Below are 21946 nucleotides of genomic sequence, written 5' to 3' on the forward strand. Positions count from 1 at the left end.
TGATGTTCTATGTTAAATGAATTAATACTTCATGGCAAATTCAGGGTGTCAGACTATTCAGCCAGATGATGATACATACTGATATATGAAGAGATTTCCACAGCATGCTGTTAAGTGAATGCAGCAAATATAGAATATTATATATTACTGTTTTTGTTCAGTTGCTAAGTCATGTAAGACTAGTTTGGCGGGGGGGAAGGTACTTATGTACATAACATAAGTAACATCTATGAGATATGTGCATATGTACATGTGAGGAGGTGGGGAAGGGTATAGAGAAAAATCTGAAAGACTAAATACTCCAGTGATCATCTGTAGGGAATAGGATTGGTGGGGCAAGAGGGATTTTTTATACCCTCTTTGAAAAAAAAGTAAGAATAAGTATTTTCTTTATGATATGAAAAACTTTAAGTAAAATTTTTTAAATTTTTGACAAAAATAAACACACTCTCTAGTTTCATACATTCTTTATAGTTTCAGAATAATAAGTACTTTAAAAGTCCTTCATTTCCTAAATCTATAAATGAAGTAAAACAGTTGCTTCTTTCTTCATTCAAGTCTGAGTTTTGCAATTTTATTCAGGGTGTCTTCATTTACTTTTCAGTTCAGTTCAGTTCAGTCACTCAATCATGTCCGACTCTGAGACCCCATGAACTACAGCACGCCAGGCCTCCCTGTCCATCACCAACTCCTGGAGTTCACTCGAGGAGAGTGAAAAAGTTGGCTTAAAGCTCAACATTCAGAAAACTAAGATCATTTACTTTTATTCTTTCCTAAATGGGGGTAGGGGGTGGGAGAAGGGCTTCATTCCCACAATTGAGAGCTAAATATATCACCTAAGGAATTAGACTGCCAGGGTCTGAATTCTAATTATGCTATTTTATAGCTGTGTGACCTTGGGCAAGTTACTTCTCTGTGTCTCAGTGTCTTCTTGAACATAATAATAATAATAATGTCTATGGCATACCTTTATGCCATTATTACTGACATAATTACTGTGTATGTCATGATGTGATGTCATGCATGTGTGTGTGCGTGTTCAGTCACTTCAGTCGTGTCTGACTGTTTGCAACCTCATGGACTGTAGCCCACCAGGCTCCTCTGTCCATAGGATTCTCCAGGCAAGAATACTGGAGTGGGTTGCCATGCCCTCCTGCAAGGGATCTTCCTGACCCAGGGATTGAACCCACTTCTCTGACATCTCCTGCACTGCAGGTGGATTTTTTACCACTGAGCCGCCTGGGAAGCCTTGTGATGTCATATCATAGTAAAAAAGTCTGAAAGCTGTGGGGTACCTGACTCTTGGACTTTTTGCATTGAACACATGAACCTTTCTTTTCTAGCATCTGATTTTTGCCTTTCATTCCAGATAAGGGCAATATTTACTTCACAGTTTGGTTGGCACATCAGAGTAAGACGATGTTTGTGTGGAATTTTCTTTTTTAAAAAAATGAGCTTCTTCAAAGATTGTTGAGCTCATTCACCTCCTTCAGGAAAGTAAATTTGAGGAGCAGGGTCAGCTGAGGTTGGAGGTGTGTATGCAGATCTCTTATTATTTAAGCATTCCAAGAATGCAGTGTCCTGTGCTTGAAAGTTGCATAATAAAGATGTTTGGCACCAAGGTACCAGACTTGACTTTGTAGTATGGCCTCTCAGGATCAGACTATTTTTCTGAGAGCCTGGAGCTCCCATCACTGTGCCAGGTCACAGGAAGAGACATGAAAATCAGGGAAGGGTGGAGTGGAGAGCAGAGGGCCCAGGGCATCCGAGAGGGCAAAACTCTCCATCCCCCCTCACAGCTTCTCAGCCCTGCCTGCACGTTTAACCACCTGGGAGCTTTTAAAACAAATAGATGCCTGTCTCACTCCAGACCAGTTGAATTGGAATCTTTGGGATTTGAGCCTAAGCAGTAGTTTTTTTTTAAAAAAAAACAGCTTTCCATGCTTTTTTTTTTTTTAATGAGTAGTCAAGATTGAGAACCACTGGCTCGCGTGTAGCTCTTCAGGGCTTCTAGAAACGCATGCATATTAGGAAGGAAGTGGGGGACTGGAGGCCCACAGGAATGGGTGGACTCATAGTATTTTACACACTGGAGGCTGGAACCACTTCCATGTAGATTCCATCCTCTCTGCACTCCTTGTACTCTCCTGCTGCTGAGTGAATACAAGCTGAAGGTGGTCCTGGGGAGTGGTATTAAGTAGCAAATTAGAGGATCAGAAGTCGTGTTTTGTGACCCCCATGGACTGTAGCCCACCAGGCTCCTCTGTCCATGGTATTCTCCAGGTAAGAATACTGGAGTGGGTTGCCATTCCCTTCTCCAGAGGATCTTCCTGACCCAGGGATGGAGCCAGGGCCTCCTGCACTGCAGGCAGATTCTTTACCATCTGAGCTACTAGCTAATCCCATAGAGGACTGGAGGGGAAATTAAAAAAAAAAAAAAATCGCTTATTCAAACAAAACACACGGATGGGGCCAGGCAGGCTAGGGCAGAGATAGTTACATTTATTCAGCACAGCAGAGTTGACAATATCATTTCGTGATACATCTTCTCATCAGGGTCCTCAGGCAAGCCTATGAGGTGGGCATTATCGCCTTCTGATGGATGAGGAAGCAGAGGGCTGGAAGAATCTGAGGGCAAGATCACACAGCTATTACGTGGCCAAGTAGAACCAGCACTTGTCTGGCTACCTGTTCCTGGGCCACACTGCTCTCCCACAGTGGTTTTACAAGGCTGGCTTTGATTTTAATTTGTTTTTGCTTCAGCTTATAAGTTTCTGCTTCTCTTGAATTCTCTATGGACATTTTCAACACTTTAGTCAAGAGAACTAACTAGTGAAAAAATGACCAGGTAAGATGGCCAAAGGAGCAAAGAATAGCAAACAATCCACTTTTCTTATTCTCCCATTAATAAATGGTTTACATGAAAACTGTCTTATAAATTCCTGGTATTTCTTTCTTACAGCAATAGCTAACATTTAAGAACATGTACTATATGCCACTTACTAGGTGTTATGAAAATTAATGTATTTAGTCCTCCCAGCCACCACGTGGCATACGTACCATGATCGATCCCCATTTCATAGGTGGGGAAACTGAGGTCCAAGGAGCTTAGCCAACGTACCTAAAGTCACCCAGCTGCTGCTGCTGCTGCTGCTGCTAAGTCGCTTCAGTCGTGTCCGACTCTGTGCGACCCCATAGACGGCAGCCCACCAGGCTCTGCCGTCCCTGGGATTCTCCAGGCAAGAACACTGGAGTGGGTTGCCATTGCTTTCTCCATTGTGTGAAAGTGAAAAGTGAAAGTGAAGTCGCTCAGTCGCGTCCGACTTGTAGCGACCCCATGGACTGCAGCCTTCCAGGCTCCTCCATCCATGGGATTTTCTAGGCAAGAGTACTGGAGTGGCTTGCCATTGCCTTCTCCGAGAAGTCACCCAGCTAGTGGATAGTAAAGCCCAGATGGGAATCCAGTTTGAGACAAGAGCTCACAGACTTTATCTGTTACACTCTGCTGACTCTTAGAACTACAGCCCTGCTGACCCGAGTTCCCAGTTTGCCTCTGGGCTCCTACCTTTTCTACCTGTTTCCTTACTAATCATTTGTGCTTAAAGTCCTTTTATCATGCGTTAGGTTTTGCTGCAAGGGCTTGGTAAATGTTATCTCATTTAATGCCTTAACACTGGAGACTGGGTCCCAGGTGGCCCCTCCGAGGGAGGCTCCTCTCCAGCCCATGACTGTTCTGACCATCCCTGCTCCCTTGGCCTCTTCCCAAAGCTCCCAAAGACTCTGTAGATTTTGAAATTTCTCTGTCCCCGCTCTCCTCATGGTTAGAACCCTGCAAGCTCAGCTCTTCTTCCAGGTTCTTGGCTGCGGGTCACAGATCCCCCTCTCCTTGAGTTTCTCTTGCCTTCTGCCTACCGCCTTCTCACATCATCCAGGTAGATGTGCCACTCCACTCCAACTTTCTCATGCAAAAGTGACGTGTCTCTGTGTGACTGGGCTAAGGAAGGAGTTGCAGGATTTCATTCTGGGCCGAAGCAGTAGGATCCTTTCTGGCCAAACATGACTGATCACATATCAAATGAGCCATGACATCACATGAGGGCTCACAGTCACATCATGCCTTGGCCTTGTGGAGACCAAGTGAGCCTTCTTTCAGACTGCTCCCGAGGATTCATGTAGGGCCAGGCCATCTATACTCACTGCTCTCCCACTCGGTTCTTCTTTGGCTTGAAGACTCCTCTATCATTTTCTTCCATCTACAGCATCATTTCCTGGCTCTCCTTGTGGCTGAATCCTTCTTGGCTCCCAAGTCTCAGCTGTGCTCTCAGGATCTCATTGAGAACTTCCCTGATTGTGTGTCCAAAGGAAGTACCTCTTTGTCAGCCCTCACTCACTGTCTTGATATCACCCTTATTTCCTCTTCTTGATGGCTTAGATAGTAAAGAATCTGCCTGCAATGCAGGAGAACTGGGTTCGATCTGTGGGTCAGGAAGATCCCCTGGCAAAGGGAATGGCAGCCTGCTCCAGTATTCTCGTTTGGAGAATTCCATGGACAGAGGAGCCTGGGAGGCTATAATCCATGCAGTCACAAAGAGTGGAAACACAACTGAGTGACTAATACTAACACTATTTCATCTCCACACTCTTAATCATTATGTTTATTCACTTACTTACTGTCTGTATTTTTCATGAAATGTAAGCTTCAGGAGGGCAAGGAGTTGTCTTTTTCACTCACTGCTCTGCCAGGATCTTCTCTTAGCATAGTGCCAACCCCTACAAGGTGCTGAGTGAAAGAAGTAAAGACATCTCTGTCACTGAGGGTGGTGGTGGTGACCACTGCCAGTAACTCTTTTCCAGCATTCCACCCTGCCAGTGGCCTTTCCTTATTTACATTGGCCATATCTCTTAAATAAATCTGCGCCTTCTCTGGGGTTTTGTTGCTATCATTTGCATGGACTATATGACTCAGGTCCTGCCTGCTGCTTCTCAGTTCATCGAGTTGAATGAAGTTAGTGAACACCTTCTCTGTAAATAAAATTAGAAAGTCAGTTTGGACTCTCAGTGAAGGGAGCTGATTGTCACTGAGGAGGGTGGATTCTTTGTTATGACTCTTTGGGAGTATTTGGTCAAATGGAAGAGTCCCCAGAAGGCTTAAAGAGCTTAAATGTATGTATACTGTGCTGTGCTAAGTCGACTCTTTGCAACCCCATAAACTGTAGCTTGTCAGGCTATGTCCATGGGGATTCCTTAGACAAGAATACTGGAGTGGGTTGCCATTTCCTTTTCCAGGGGATCTTCCCAACCCATGGATTGAACCCAGGTCTCCCACATTGCAGGCGGATTCTTTACTGCTTGAGACACCAGGGAAGCCCTAAATATATATATAAAACTATGCCCTAGGCCATACGGCCTAGGGCTTCCCGGGTGGCTCAGTGGTAAAGAATCTGCCTGCCAAGCCAGGAAATACAAGAGATGAAGACTTGATGCCTGGGTCAGGAAGATTCCCTGGAGAAGAAAATGGCAACCCACTCCATTATTCTTGCCTGGAGAATCCCCATCGACAGAAGAACCTGGCAGCCTACAGTCCATAGGGTCGGAAAGAGTTAGACACGACTTAGTGACTAAACCACCACCACCACCACTAGGCAGGATGCTGGGTATCAGTTCAGTTCAGTTCAGTCGCTCAGTTGTGTCTGACTCTGTGCGACCCAGTGAACCACAGCACACCAGGCCTCCGTGTCCATCACCAACTCCTGGAGTTTACCCAAAGTCATGTCCATTGAGGCGGTGATGCCATCCAACCATCTCATCCTCTGTCGTCCCCTTCTCCTCCTGCCCTCAGTCTTTCCCAGCATCAGGGTCTTTTCAAGTGAGTCAGGTCTTCACATCAGGTGGCCAAAGTATTGGAGTTTCAGCTTTAATATCAGTCCTTCCAATGAACACCCAGGACTGATCTCCTTTAGGATGGACTGGTTGGATCTCCTTGCAGTCCAAGGGACTCTCAAGAGTGCTCTCCAACACCACAGTTAAAAAGCATGAATTCTTCAGCACTCAGCTTTCTTTATAATTCAACTCTAACATCCATACATGACTACTGGAAAAACCATAGCCTTGACTAGACGGACCTTTGTTGACAAAGTAATGTCTCTGTTTTTTCATATGCTGTCTAGGTTGGTCATAACTTTCCTTCCAAGGAGTAAGTGTCTTTTAATTTCATGGCTGCAGTCACCATCTGCAGTGATTTTGGAGCCCCAAAAAATAAAGTCACTGTTTCCCCATGTAATTGCCATGAATTGATGGGGCGGGATGCCATAATCTTAGTTTTCTGAATGTTGAGCTTTAAGCCAACCTTTTCACTCTCCTCTTTCACTTTCATCAAGAGGCCCTTTAGTTCTTTTTCACTTTCTGCCATAAGGGTGGTGTCATCTGCATATCTGAGGTTATTGATATTTCTCCCGGCAATCTTGATTCCAGCTTGTGCTTCTTCCAGCCCAACGTTTCTCATGATGTACTCTGCATTAAGTTAAATAAGCAGGGTGACAGTATACAGCCTTGCTGTATTCCTTTTCTATTTGGAACCAGTCTGTTTTCCATGTCCAGTTCTAACTGTTGCTTCCTGACCTGCATACAGGTTTCTCAAGAGGCAGGTCAGGTGCTCTGGTATTCCCATCTCTTTCAGAATTTTCCATAGTTTGTTGTGATCCACACAGTCAAAGGCCTTAGCATACTCAATAAAGCAGAAATAGGTGTTTTTCTGGAACTCTCTTCCTTTTTTGGTGATCTAGCGGATGTTGGCAATTTGATCGCTGGTTCCTCTGCCTTTTCTAAAACTAGCTTGTACATCTGAAAGTTCACAGTTCATGTATTGTTGAAGCCTGGCTTGGAAAATTTTGAGCATTACTTTACTAGCATGTGAGATGAGTGCAATTGTGTGGTAGTTTGAGCATTCTTTCGCATTGCCTTTCTTTGGGATTGGAATGAAAACTGACCTTTTCCAGTCCTGTGGGCACTATCGAGTTTTCCAAATTTGCTGACATATTGAGTGCAGAACATTCACAGCATCATCTTTCAGAATTTGAAATAGCTCAACTGGAATTCCATCACCTCCACTAGCTTTGTTCGTAGTGATGTTTCCTAAGGGGCACTTGACTTCACGTTCCAGGATGTCTGGCTCTAGGTGAGTGATCACACCATCGTGATTATCTTGGTCATGAAGATCTTTTTTGTACAGTTCTTCTGGGTATTCTTGCCACCTCTTCTTAATATCTTTTGCTCTGTTAGGTCCATACCATTTATATTCTTTATTGAGCCCATTTTTGCATGAAATGTTCCCTTGGTATCTCTAATTTTCTTGAAGAGATCTCTAGTCGTTCCCATTCTATTGTTTCTCTCAGTTTCTTTGCATTGATTGCCTAAGAATGCCTTATCTCTCCTTGCTATTCTTTGGAATTCTGCATTCAAATGGGTATATCTTTCCTTCTCTCCTTTGCTTTTCACTTCTCTTCTTTTCACAGCTATTTGTAAGGCCTCCTCAGACAGCCATTTTGCTTTTTTGCATTTCTTTTTCTTGGGGATGGTCTTAATCCCTGTCTCCTGTACAATGTCACGAACCTCCGTCCATAGTTCATCAGGCACTCTATCAGATCTAGTCCCTTAAATCTATTTCTCACTTCCACTGTATAATCATAAGGGATTTGATTTAGGTCATACCTGAATGGTCTAGTGGTTTTCCCTACTTTCTTCAATTTCAGTCTGAATTTGGCAATAAGGAGTTCATGGTCTAAGCCACAGTCAGCTCCTGGTCTTGTTTTTGCTGACTGTATAGAACTTCTCCATTTTGGCTGCAAAGAATATAATCAATTTGATTTCGGTGTTGACCATCTGGTGATGTCCATGTGTAGAGTCTTCTCTTGTGTTGTTGGAAGAGAGTGTTTGCTATGACCAGTGCGTTCTCTTGGCAAAACTCTATTAACCTTTGCCCTGCTTCATTCTGTACTCCAAGGCCAGATTTGCCTGTTATTCCAGGTGTTTCTTGACTTCCTACTTTTGCATTCCAGTCCCCTATAATGAAAAGGACATCTTTTTTGGGTGTTAGTTCTAAAAGGTCTTGTAGGTCTTCACAGAACCATTTAGTTTCAGCTTCTTCAGTGTTACTGGTCGGGGCATAGACTTGGATTACTGTGATATTGAATGGTTTGCCTTGGAAATGAACAGAGATCATTCTGTCATTTTTGAGATTGCATCCAAGTACTGCATTTCTGACTCTTTTGTTGACTATGATGACTACTCCATTTCTTTTAAGGGATTCTTGCCCACAGTAGTAGATATAATGGTCATATGAGTTAAATTCACCCATTCCAGTTCATTTTAGTTCTCTGATTCCTAAAAGAGTAACAGTCGATGTTCACTCTTGCCATCTCCTGTTTGACCACTTCCAATTTGCCTTGATTCATGGACCTGACATTCCAGGTTCCTATGCAATATTGCTCTTTACAGCATTGGACCTTGCTTCTATCACGAGTCACATCCACAACTGGGTGTTGTTTTTGCTTTGGCTCCATCCCTTCATTCTTTCTGGAGTTATTTCTCCACTGATCTCCAGTAGCATATTGGGCACCTATTGACCCGAGGAGTTCCCCTTTCAGTATCCTATCATTTTGCCTCTTCATACTGTTCATGGGGTTCTCAAGGCAAGAATACTGAAGTGGTTTGCCATTCCCTTCTCCAGTGGACCACATTCTGTCAGACCTCTCCACCATGACCCGCCCGTCTTGGGTGGCCCCACACGGCATGGCTTAGTTTCATTGAGTTAGACAAGGCTGTGGTCCATGTGATCAGATTGGCTAGTTGTCTGTAATTGTGGTTTCAGTCTGTCTGCCCTCTGATACCCTCTCTCAGCGCCTACCATCTTACTTGGTTTTCTCTTATCTTGGACGTGGGGTATCTCTTCACGGCTGCTCCAGCAAAGCGCAGCTGCTGCTCCTGACCTTGGACATGGGGTAGCTCTTCATGGCTGCCACTCCTGAGGATATACAAAGGCAAATCTTTGATCATTCCTGGGTATTCTGGCTATTGGCGAGAAAAGACTTAACTGCATAAGATAGATACCAGCATATGAAATAAATATTAATTCTAAACAAGAAATGCCAGTGCTTTACTTCTGTAGAGCATGGTCATGGGGAAGGTTTGATGAGACTTAGTCAAGGCTGTGAAAGACAGAGGATTTAGGTGAGTTTGCTTGGGTATTTTCTGAAGCCTTAGCACTCTGTGTATTCACTGGGTTCTTTGTCCTTTCTAGATAGAGCCACAGAATGCGCCAGTCGTCCTTTGGCTGCAAGGTGGGCCAGGAGGCTCATCCATGTTTGGTCTCTTTGTGGAACATGGACCTTACATTGTCAGCAAAAACATGACTTGTAAGTATTGCTTGGACTCTGGTTTCCCATGGAGAGTTCTTCATTTGAACCTTATATCTGCTTTAGAAATAACTTAGTGTGAACAGTGAACCTCTAGAAATAGCTTTATAGTTTCAGATTATGAAAACGTAATTTTCTGGCAGTGTCTGTCCAGGAAGGAGGAGCCAACAGGGTGAGTGTCCTGACTGGGCTGCTTTCTGCCTTGAAGTTTGGGTGAAATGTTCCACACTTTGTTCTGCTAGTCTACTGCTGACTCAAGCAATCCAGACTTATGAAAACAGTTGGCATTTATTACTGTCTGGGCAAGACCTTTTGTGTGGGACCAGTGGGTGGAATTATATCCCTAATTATTCATACAAACTGAATGGCGTACAGTTCAGCCACACAAATGATCAGATATCTTAGAAGCAAGGTGCTGAGGGCTGAGGGCCATAGGAAGGAATGGAGAAGGAGCTACATCCAGCTCTAACCCAGGTTTATCTCCACCTCAGTTTTAGCGGAGGGGAGATTGTTTACTTTCCCCAGGTCAGAATTTGGAGTGTGAACCAGTTTGTGACTTGGTATACTTCTGTACACAATTCTGTCGAAGTTGTGGATCTCTTCAGTGTTGGATGGGAGGGAAGATTCTGGAGAATCAGAGGTTAAAGAGAATTTACTCAATTGGACAGATAGGTTTATTGCATCTGTGGGTGATGGGTGTTTCTGCATGAGGCAGTTGCATGGGGTTTTGTTTCCAACATTCATCTTAGGTGTAGAAACTCTCTGGTTCTGGGAAAAGTAAAGGAGAGGAGGGGAGGAGGAAAAACAGCTGGTGTCTGTACCTGCTGCAGGACAGTGACGCAGGGTCAGAGGGACGCAGGGTCAGAGGGACACCAAGAGTTCCCCAAACTGGAGGGGACAGGTGGGAGTGTTGGGCTCCAAACCAGAGCTAGATGTTAGGTGGAATGTTTTATTAAGGGCTCAGTCTCAAGCCTCTTCTCTGCTTTACTAGTGTTTGCCAGAGACTTCCCTTGGACCATTACGTTTTCCATGCTCTACGTTGATAATCCTGTGAGTACCTGGGGTCTTGTGAAATGGCAGTGTTGGCCTCTCTAGTCTTTTTTTCTTTCATTAGGTACATTTCTTAAATAGAAAAACACCAGATTTTTTTCTTTTTAAAATAAAATTGTTTATTTTCTTCTTAAAATAATTTTTAAAAATTTTATTGGGCTGCTCCAGGTCTTAGTTATTGCCTAAATGAGATCTTAGTTGCCACGTGCGGTATCTAGTTCCCTGACCAGGGTTCCCACCTGGTTTCCCTGCATTGGGACCACTAAGTCTTAACCCTTGGAGCATCAAGGAAGCCCCTATAATTGTCTATTTAAAAAACACATTTGATTCAATTTGTCCCGTTCTCTCCTTCAGCATTGAAACACATACATTGCCATATATAAAATAGATAGCTAACTAATGGAAGTTGCTGCATAACACAAGGAGCTCAGCCTGGTGCTCTGTGACCACCTAGAGGGGTGAGACAGGATACAGGATGAGGGGGAGGTCCGGGGGGGGACATATGTATACCTATGGCTGATTCATAGTGTTGTATGGCAGAAGCCAACACAATAAAGCAATTATCCTCCAATTAAACATTTTTTTAAATTGAGATTTAATTTTTCTAATATGTACCATTATATCCAAGTTTGGGAATTTTCCTTGCTGCTTTCTCTCCTTCCCTCATTTCTGGTCTTATGAAATGTTCTCTTCACTGAGTTATACCATCCAGGAAGGGATGACTTTCTCTCTACTGATAATATGGGTTTCTCTATAACTTGGGTTTTTTTGTAGCGGGGGAACACCTAATCTTTCAAATACAGCTCTGATATAAAAGTCAAAACTAGCCCCTTTTACTTATCACAGTGAGCTGAATGCCTCATCTCAGGGAGAGCAAAAGGTAGAATTCTCCTTGGGACATTTTTATGAAATCAAATCAAAAAAACTACAATATAGGAGAGTAACTTTAGGGTCAACTCCTGCAGATTGGGAGTATCTGTCCTCTAATCTAACTTCTTTCACTTCCCAGACGGTTCAAAGAGAAAACAGAAAAATAGGAAGGAAAAAATCCAACATTCTTGCTCCCCCCTCACCTCCGTCATGTTTTGTCAGCCATCTTCTTTCCTAGTCTAGAATTCCATGTTTACATTAAAGTCTAATTAAATGTTCTGTTCCCTTGGCTGTTTGGAAAAAAACAAAAAATCAAAAATATTTACAACTGATGTATATGGTGGGGGTGCATTCCTTGTACATATTGTTGACCCAAAATAAGTAGTAGCTTTTTCTATTGATTTACTCAGTTGTCTATGAACTTCCAGGAATAAGGAACTATTAGTTTAAAGTTAAACTTTATTTTAAAACCCCTTATCTGCTGAAGGTGAAAGGGTTTAGTGGCCATATTTATCACAAGTAAAGAAATGGGGAAAAAAACTGCACACACACACACAGCTAGCTTTTGTCTTCAGCCAATAGAGTTCCTTCTTAGCAGGACAGAGCAGTGCACCTTCCAGCTTTCAGAGAGGAGGCAACTTTGACTCTTTTGCTACTGTAGCAGAGGCCAGGAAAGGTGAGTTTCTCATCCTTAAATAATCATCTGGCAGGGTCCCCACTGCAGGATCAAAGAAGAGCTTTGCACTGCCAGTTTATTTGGGCTCAGCAGAGGGAAGGGGGACATGGTGACATGCAGCATCCTTCTGTGAGCATGGATGAGTGCGCATGGGTGATGTCAAAAAGCTGAGGCCAAAGGCATGACCTTGGGAATAATGTTGATTTCCTTCCCATGTGGTGTCTCTCAGCAAGATGTGCATTTCTCTCTGTTTATACCTGCTTATTTATTTCACCTTCAGGTGGGCACAGGTTTCAGTTTTACTGACCACGTCCACGGATATGCGATAGATGAGGATGACGTGGCTCGAAACTTATACAGGTAAAAGGCCCTGGCTTTCTTTTGGCCATCTTCAAACCAAATGATTTTCTATTTCAATATGAAAATTCCTCCAGTAGTAGAAGTATTATTGATTGGTCATCATAGTCTAGTTCCTGAAGATCTTTTAAGAATACTTCTACATGAGGAGTGTGCACACACATGCACACACACGGCCTGTTTTCCATTTTGTTATGTTATAATTGATAACTGTGAAGTGGCCAGCAGAGAAAGTAGCAGGAAGAACTGACATCTTAAGGTGTAATTTTGTAAAAATATCCTTTGAAAAACAATAGAAACAGCAGAATTATTCAACCAAATATACTTTCCCAACCTTTCAACTAGCTGCCTGAGAGGTTTCTGCTTGCTTCCAACATTATTTGTATATTGAACTTTGGATTTGCCAAGAAACAACATCTCAGATGTTTGTTTTTTTCTTTCCCAGGAGTCCTCCTTTTGTGGCCATCACAAAATGCAGTTTTTCATTCCTGTGTTTCTCCTTCATGCCTTTTCCAAGCGGAAAGCTCAGCTTGCTAGCTAGTCTCTTACTTTTCCTTTCATATTACAAATTTATTCTTTTACACAAAAAATTAAGGAAAACGTGAAGTTGTAAACCTGATCAAACAGTATACATATAATATCTTCCTTTCTCTTTTCTTACATTCATTATAGCTATTTTTAGTACATTTTCTTAAAGTGACCTTTCTTATTTGGTCATTTTTTTTCCCCCCAGTCTGTAAATTATTACTAGAGCCCAGGTCCTGGATTCTTTCCAATCACTAGGGTCCCCCCACCCCCTGCCCTACACATTGTAATAATTTGCTGAAAGAATCCTAGTGGCCAAAAAGAGTTAACCAGCTCCTCTATGCTGCCCCCCTACTTTCACCAAACACCCCGCCTGCTAATTGGTGAGCAAACCCAACCAATCCCCAAAGTGAAAGTGAATCTAATAGGAGTCAGTGTTTTTTTTGATCTCTGACAAAAGCTTTCCCTTTTATTCTTCTTTCTTCCCTAGGCGATGGCTGGCGGGAGGGGGGGTGGTGGGGGTAGGGGAGAGGAAAGAACTTTCGGCCTCTCTCCCAGAGATGTTTCTTCTCTGCTGCTCCAGAAAATGACATGGCTGGTGTCTGTCTTGCACACTTTTGTTCGCCACATGTCCCGTTATTTTAACACGGTCATTCAGTCTCCAGGTGAGCTGACTAGGATCCACACTTCTGCTTCCAGATCCTGTGGGTCCTTAGCCAGATCTTGGCAGGGGTCCCTCCGCTGCCACCAGCTCAAACACCTCCTTTTCCCCGCCACAAACATAATCCTGATGGCAGTCCTAACAAGTTAACTCAAGGGCCATGTCTTCCTCATTTAGTACTGAACTGTGAGCTCTCATTTTTCAGGTCGGAAACATACATCCCCCATACCCTCCTCCTCTAACCCTCTTTTGGCTTAACTCCAAACAACCTCAGTTGTTTAATTAGCAAACACCCTGAGGGCGGAGGGTCTGTATGAAAGAAATACATCAGACCCTCTTAAGCCAGAGCCTTGCACCCCTGCCCTTCCTCTTCTGGCTCTCCAGCCCCTCCCCCAAAGATGGTCACAGCTTCCAGTTGACCCTCCTAGTGGATATTTACTGCTGACATGTGGTTCGTCTCCTCTTGCAAGACATGTAAAGAGAACCTATTTCAAAGCATCCATTGTTTATAGCTGTTTTAGTTCTTTTTGCTTCAGGCTCTTAGAACTGGAAAATAGCTAATCAAGGGTAGCGCAGAAAACTGATTTCAGCTGTTTCCTTTATGGTTTATACTATTTGTTTCCCTTTGTGACTGCACTCTTCTCCCCAGCTGTCCAGATGGGTGTTTGGAATAAGAAGGTCGCTTTGAAACCTATCAACAGGCTACTACAGGTTTAAAGGGTAGAACTTTCTTTTTCTTCCTTTGAAAACCATCTTTCTTTTTTTCTGAAAATCCCACTCCATTTCACTATTAATAGTGCACAGCTGAGAGTAGATTCCTAAAAAGACATTTGACATTTACATTTAGGCTGCTTTTCTTTGTTGGAAATGAAACTTTTTCCGCAAACAAGATGTTTAGACTTTTTTTTTTTTTTTTTTTTTGCTGTGGTAGTCTCTCAGTCCTGTCTGACTCTGCGACCCAACGGACTGTAGCCACCAGGCTCCTCTGTCCATGGAATTCTCCATACAAGAATACTGGAGTGAGTAGCCATTCCCTTCTCCAGGGGAATCTTACCAACCCAGGGAGTGAACTCGTGTCTCCTGCATTGCAAGAAGATTCTTTACCATCCGAGCCACCAGGGAAGCCCATTGCTAAACAAAACTTCATAACAATGTGACTATGAAACAGTTTTATATATTAAATTGAGAACAGTATTGAATGGAGGGTGCAGGTGAGATCATGGCCCAGCCACACTAGATGTGGAATGAATGAATGCTGAGGATAGCTCCCATCTGATGCAAGAGAACAAAACCACTGGGATCCTTGTCGCTATGCTTCTTTCAGCCAGACTATCAGTGACTAAAGGTATACCTTGTCTGGCTTTTGTTGGTATGGAGCTTTTGCTGAGATTATTTTCACCTCAGTTCTCCTGAATGTCTTGTATTTCTATGACCCTGACTCCACTAGAGCAGACCAGAGTCTAGAGCTGTCCTTGGATCTGTAATGTGTTATCATTTACATCCACCTCCTCTGCCCTGAGCCCATCTTCTCTTTAAAAAAACTATCTGAGGGGTGGTTTCTCCTGATCATTCACCCTTGCCTTCTGTGTTTCATCCCGTTGTCTCTTAATGTACCTTTCTGCCACTGAGTAGCCTTTGACTAAAATTCTATTTATTTGACAAGGCCTTGACACGATGCCAGCAAGGTTCCAAGTGGAAAGACATGGAAGAGACATATGCTTTGTGAGTCATATAGCTCTTGTGCCTGAATAAATGCATGGAGTACACACGCGTGCACACACTCGTATGCTGTGTATTGGGATGATCAAAAATTCGTTCGGGTTTTTCCATAACATCTTACAGACAAACCCAAATGAACTTTTTGGCTAACCTGATATTATATGCTTTAGCAGTTGTACTTATAAAGTTTGCAGTTTAATGTGAGGATGATTCTAGATTTTATTTTTGAACAACCCTTTACCATGTAATGGTCTAATCCTTGATGAAAACTCAGTTCAGTGAACAAATGGCATATGTACCTCCAGCTTACCAAATTTACCTTTTTCATTTTTCATTCCCATTTAAGAAATACCTACTAAGGCATTGCTATGATTAGCCAAGTTTTTGTTCAGATCCTACTGTGAAATTAAAATTCCGTGATAACTTCCTCAATTGGGACCTTGCCTTGGAAACTTCAACTAGAGAATCCTGTTTTTGCCAGCTAGAAGTAACCTGGGAGATTATCTCCTTCAACTAAGATTACCGGATAAAATACAGAATGCCAGTTAAATTTGAATTTCAGGTAAACAGTGAATAATTTTTTAATCTAAGTATGTCCTATGCAATATTTGAGACAGACAGACTAAAATATTATTTGTTGTTTATCTGAAATTCAAATTTAGTTAGACATCTGGTGTTTTATTTGCTAAATCTGGCAACCTCAACAACTCTCCAACAAATTCTTTAAGGAAATAAGTTTTAAGCTAAAGCACAAGGCTTAATTGAGATTTACTATATTAAATTGTCTATTGCCATTCCAACTAGCAGGAAGAGAGAAAGAGAAGTAATTTTTAGCCTGAAGGTTAAAGAGGCAAGCGTGGAGAATAAACTCCTATTTTTATCTCAGCTCTAAAGGCAGCGTATTGCCAGCACAAACATGGAGGCTATGTAATGCGCTTTCCAGATTTAGTTGCTACAAAGATTTCAGTTACTATAAATAATAAGTAAATACACTGAAACTCTACAGTAGAGTTTAATGTTGGCTTGTGTTTTTTTAAGATTATTTTTATGTGGACCATTTTTAAAGTCTTTATGAATTTGTAACAATATTGCTTCTGTTTTATGTTTTGGTTTTTTGGCTGTAAGGCATGTGGGATCGTAGGTCCCTGACCAGGGATCGAACCCTCACCCCTTGCATTGGAAAGCGAAGTCCTAACCTCTGGACAACTAGAGAGGTTCCAATGCTGGGTTCTTAATGGAGCCTTTGAAAATTAAGTTATTGCTGGGATTGTGGTGATTGTAATGACCCAATTTTGCCTCTGTGTAACCCTTGAACTTTCTGCTCCCGGTTTTGCAGGGCCTTCTTGTCTTTTATCTTCACTGGCTAGTTCACAGCTTTTAGTCTCTCAGCAGGAAACGAACAAAAACCCTGCCCAGCTTCTCAGGCATTGCAATCTAGGTCAAGACATTCATAAGGCTTCGGAGTTTCACAAGTTTTTGTCTCCTTTATGAAAGATTCTGTTCAAGTAGAGAATCGTTCAATAACCCACCCTTTTCTTGCTTGTTATGAAATAATTTCTTGAGTCTGTTTAAATCTATTTCAGCATACCAAAGTGGCTGTTGGCAATCTTTAGTAAATGTGGATATTTTGAGCCCAGAGGCCACTTTGCGTTTACTTCCATATCTGTGGGCATTTGGTGATTTTCCTTTAGGCTATAGTCATTTTAGGGGGCTTCCCAGGTGGCTTAGCAGTAAAGAATCCACCTGCGATTGTAGGAGACACAAGAGACATGGGTTCAATCCCTGGGTCAGGAAGATCCCCTGGAGTAGGAAATGGAAACCAACTCCAGTATTCTTGCCTGGAAAACTTCATGGACAGAGGAGGCTGACAGGCTACAGTCCATAGGGCTTCAAAGAGTCAAACACACTTGAGTGACTGAACAGATACACACCTAGTCAGTTTACAGTTTTTCTGTTCTTTGGTTATTTAAACACTGAAATTCTAGGGGCCACATTAGAATATAGAAATGTTCAGTGTTCCCCACAGAGAGAGGCTGGTAAGCAACTGAGGTTCCCATTACCTCACCACAAACTGAGGTTAGTGGGACTATAATGTTTGTAGAACTAACTCCACAAATTGCTAAATGATAGGTGAAAGCCTGTGGCACTTTGCTCAAGGGTCCCCTCAACAGGCAAGTGATTCAAGTTGGTAACCCAGGGATTTAGAAACCTTTCCAGAGTATTCATGTTCACTTGTATGAACTTCTGAGTATCACAGAGCAAGCCTACAAGTATTTTTCTAACCATCCACAGAGTATGGAGTGTCATACAGTCATGAGACTTTGAAAACAATACCTCCAGAAGCTTATAGCATAATGGTATCTTAATTCAATGCGAAACCTCTTGTCTAAGGGTGAAACTGGGTAGTATAGTATGATTCCATGTAATTTTTATTGTTGCTTTTCTTTTTGCAGTGCATTAATTCAGTTTTTCGAGTTGTTCTCTGACTATAGAGACAATGACTTTTATGTCACTGGGGAGGTAAGTTGAAATCATATTTTCTTGTGTACTTCCAACATCATCAGGACTGGAATATACTATGACACCTGTGGTTTATCCATTCAGTGTGTACATACACATTAGTTCAATCCATATAAAAAATTCTCAAATCATTCCCTACTATGTCTGAGGCTTTGAACAAGTATTAAAAATTCAGTGATGAATAAGATATTAATGCTGCCATAAATCTGAGAGTATAATAATAAATACAACACAGAATGAAAAGTACAATTAGAAAAGTAGCTGCAAAGACAAGTAGCTTAAGGTGAGCAAATAGCTACCTCTCAAGATGTGATCCACAGGAAAAGTCAGACAGAGGGGGCAAGAATTAAACTGGACTTTGAAGGATGAATACGGGTGTATTAGTCAAGGCTTTTCTGCTTACAAGTGACAAAAACTCTATTCAAAGTGGCTTATGTAAAACAGGGGATTGACTTGTTCGCATCAGGCATGGCTGGATCTGGGTGCTCAAACTTTATCATCAGGATTTTGTATCACATTCTCCTGATCTAGTTGTTTGGCTTTGCACGTGACTGGTTTCATTCTCAGGTAAGTTTTTTTCACCTGTGCCCTCACCTCTCCAATCCACTCCAGAGCTCTAGAGATAGCCTAAAGGCTAAACTTATCCCTCATCAGAATTCCACCACATTTCTAAATCCCATTGTCCGTTTGGAGCCCATGCCCATTCTAGGGATCGGGGGATGGAGTATACAGATTGGCCAGAATGGTGCCTAAGGCCCACTGCAATGCTCTAGGAAGCAGCAAATGATCTTGAAGCCTTTACACCTGAGCCACAAGCTTGAGAATGGGGGATGAGTGGTCTCCAGAGGAAGATCTGAGTGATGATACCAGAAGGAGGGCTGGAAGGATGCAAGCACAGACCACAGGTGTCCATTGTAAGGGTGTCAAAGTGGAAAAGGGTCTCAGCTTTTCCAAGGGAATGGCAAGTTAATGGAACTAGTATCTTCCCTCTCTTCACCTTCTTTCTCCTTTTTCTAAACTGTCTAGAAAGGATATCCTGACTATTTAACTTCTTACACTTAAGTCTTTTTAAAAGACCGTTACCTAGTTAGGATTTTTTAGGACCTCTACCAGTAATTCCCTGCTGTTCCTTCCCTTTTAACCCATTTCAGAGGCAGCATGGGGAAGGGGGAAGGAAGCAACACCCCTGTCATTTTGGTAGCAACCTTGGAAAACACCCAGTCAGCAGAACGATCTGCTTAGAGTGAAATTCCTTGTCTTGTGAATAATGTGACAATGTTGTTAACCGTGATGTTGAACTTTTCAGCAAAGCTGCCAAATTTTCAATGAAAAACTTGACTTATCTACTTCATGTCAGTCTGGTGATTTCATGCATGTAATTTCTGAATGTGTGCAGGAAAGGACAGTTTTTTTTTACATTCTCTGCTGCCAGGATGAATACTTTTAAAGAAACTTGTGCCTTCAAAGTGATGAAGGAAGATGGGAATGAGGGGGCAGGGGCTAGGGTGGAGATGCCCTTGCCAGGCAGCAGCATCTCTGTAAGAACCATGCAGGAGATGTTAAATCAGGGGGCACACCTTTTTCTAGAATGAAGAGCACTCAGTAGTGCCTGATGGTTTATTATTTGCAGAATGTGGTGTTTCTCTTTAGTTTGTTCCATCTGGTCTTCTGTTAAGGCTAGGAGGAAGAATGGAGAAGTGGAAGGAATTCTGCATTAATCATTAGGAGACCTGAGGTTCATTGCTGGCTTTGTCTCTCTCTATGATTCCAGACAATTTCTTTAACTTCTCTGGGCCTCTGCATTTCATCTTACAATCAGAAGGGTTGGTTTTTAAATTAGATTGCTTCCAGGGATATTTTGCTGGGGATGTTCAACCGTAGTTACCTAGACATACCCTTAAGGAATCTGTATATAAATGCAGTTTTAACATAATACCAACCCCACCCTCCCTGTGTCCACCGCCAAAAAAATGTTGTAATAGATTCTCAAGAAAGGGAAATCTTTTCTCTTGTGAACTCTTAATTTCTTCATACTTTTGGGAGGGGTTGAAAATAATGCTGCTAGATTTGTAGAACTATTCTTGGGGAAAAAAATGCATAAACTCAGAAATGGTTTTCTGCTTCTCATTGCAAATGTGAAAGTGTTAGTTGCTCAGACATGTCTGACTCTTTGCGATTCTTTGGACTGTAGTCCACCAGGCTCCTCTGTCCATGAAATTCTCCAGGCAAGAATACTGGAGTAGATATCCATTCCCTTCTCCAGGGGATCTTCCCAACCTAGGGATCAAACCTGGGTCTCCCACAGGCAGATTCTTTACCATCTGAGCCACCAGGGAAGCCTATTGCAAATGTACTGGACCTAAATATCTTCCACTTTTGTGTGCTGTGAATGAGAGTAGCCTGTTGCTCTAAGCGACTTGAGCAGCTGTTCAGCACCCTGAATTTGTTGTAAAGGAGTCTGGAAGTAATAACAGTACCTTCTGTATAGGGTTGTTTTGAGCATTTAATTAGATAATCCTCCTCAAATATTTAACAGAGTGACTGGCTGTAGAGAGTACCCAACACATGATGACTATTACTACCATTCATGTTGAAAAGTTGGATTAATATATTATTGCTCCAAAGCATATGGCCTAATGCATGTAAGCAGGGGCTGAGATGTATAAAGAGGTCTGCTCACTTGCTTTTGGGGTGTGGCGTTGTCTCCCCTCTTATTTTGAAATCATCTGTAAAAGAAGTTGTTCACTTCATCAGAAGATGATGGTGGAGCTTAGCAACTTTGGCTTGTAGCAAAACGGGTATGGACCAACCGAGGGCCCTCGCCTCTGCCATGTGGACCATGGAGAGGCCACAACAAAGCGTGGTGTGGACCCACATTTGAAGCAGTGGAGAAGGAAGAATTGCTTTGTCTCCTTCCCTTCTCTCCGCTTCTGCCTGGAACACCAACTGGAATTAATTTTCTCTAAAGAGAGACAAATGTGTCTGTAAATCACTCTCCTCGAGGCATGAAAAAAATGTACTTCAAAAAGAGAAACAAGCTGCATTTAATTCACATAATTAACTTTCTTCATAAGTGTTATCCTTTCTGAGCCAGAAACTATTAGTGAGATTGCTCTTTTTCATGAGGTTCAGACACTCTTTAGAATCCACTCAAATGTATGTGGGCCCAGCTAGAAATTAAAGCAAAACAGCCCTGGTGCATGAAGGCAGGGCGGTGGCAGGAGGGAGGGGTCCATCCACTGTCCTCTTCGCCTGTAATTTTCAGTCCAGTCGTGGAGAAGATCCAGTGCTTAGGGGCGGTTGTGCCAATGGGTGGGATTGCTTGTGAATGGCATCTGAAAAACCTGAGCATCTCTTTTTGATCAGCAGGAGGGGGGCTGCTTTCCTTAGAAGCAGTTTGCAACCAGGGTTTATTTGAGGCAAAACTTTGAAGCTATTTAAAAATTAGCAAACTTAATAGGATACTTTACCTTCATCCACATGAGCAAAATCCTGCCGGGTTCACAGAGTCTGATTTCTTCATTGAAATCATCATGGTCCAGTGGGTTCAGAGGGCAGGATCCCAGGAGTCAAGAGCCAGGTTTGCTTAATTTGTTTCATACAGTACTAGGCACAGTGTTTAATGGATGTTATAGAGTGGCTTCGAGCAAGGCATTTGCCAGATAAAATAAAAATATCGATGAGACTTCTCGCTGGCTTTTTTTGGTCTCCCTTTCATGGTTCTTCTCTCCCTCTACAGTGCCCTAACTCCCCCTCTCAGCCTTCCTTTCCTTGGCTGTATGGTGTTTGGTCCTAGTTCTCCCATGCTTCCTCCATCCCCATCATGATTATTCTGTTTCTCTCCCCAATTCTGACCTGTCACCAGCTCACTGTCCATTAGAGAAAATTAGATTAAGCGTACTCCCAGCATGCTGCTGCTGATTAGTCGCTTCAGTTGTGTCTGACTCTGTGTGATACTATTGACTGCAATTCACCAGGCGCCTCTGTCCATGGGATTCTCTAGGCAAGAGTACTGAAGGGGATTGCCATGCCCTTCTCCAGGGGATCTTCCTGACCCAGGGATCGAACTCGCGTCTCCTGCATTGTTGGCAGATTCTTTATCACAGAGCCACCAGGGAAGCCTCTTCCCAATATACTTGTCTTTGAATAGAGGACAGA

The 21946-nt window shown here is 42.6% G+C and overlaps 1 protein-coding gene across 5 annotated transcripts in view; it reads left to right on the plus strand.

The window, feature by feature from the left end:
• CPVL (carboxypeptidase vitellogenic like) overlaps positions 1-21946 on the plus strand; it is a 130347-nt gene that overhangs the window by 42245 nt on the left and 66156 nt on the right. For all 5 annotated transcript variants that reach the window (XM_070787901.1, XM_070787900.1, XM_070787902.1 and 2 more), the window contains 4 exons: positions 9296-9410; positions 10402-10460; positions 12287-12366; positions 17722-17788. In XM_070787901.1, the coding sequence (XP_070644002.1) occupies positions 9296-9410; positions 10402-10460; positions 12287-12366; positions 17722-17788 (321 nt within the window). The remainder of the gene's footprint in view (positions 1-9295; positions 9411-10401; positions 10461-12286; positions 12367-17721; positions 17789-21946) is intronic.

This window comes from Bos indicus, chromosome 4 (genome assembly GCF_029378745.1).
Source record: "Bos indicus isolate NIAB-ARS_2022 breed Sahiwal x Tharparkar chromosome 4, NIAB-ARS_B.indTharparkar_mat_pri_1.0, whole genome shotgun sequence".
Lineage (NCBI taxonomy): Eukaryota > Metazoa > Chordata > Mammalia > Artiodactyla > Bovidae > Bos > Bos indicus.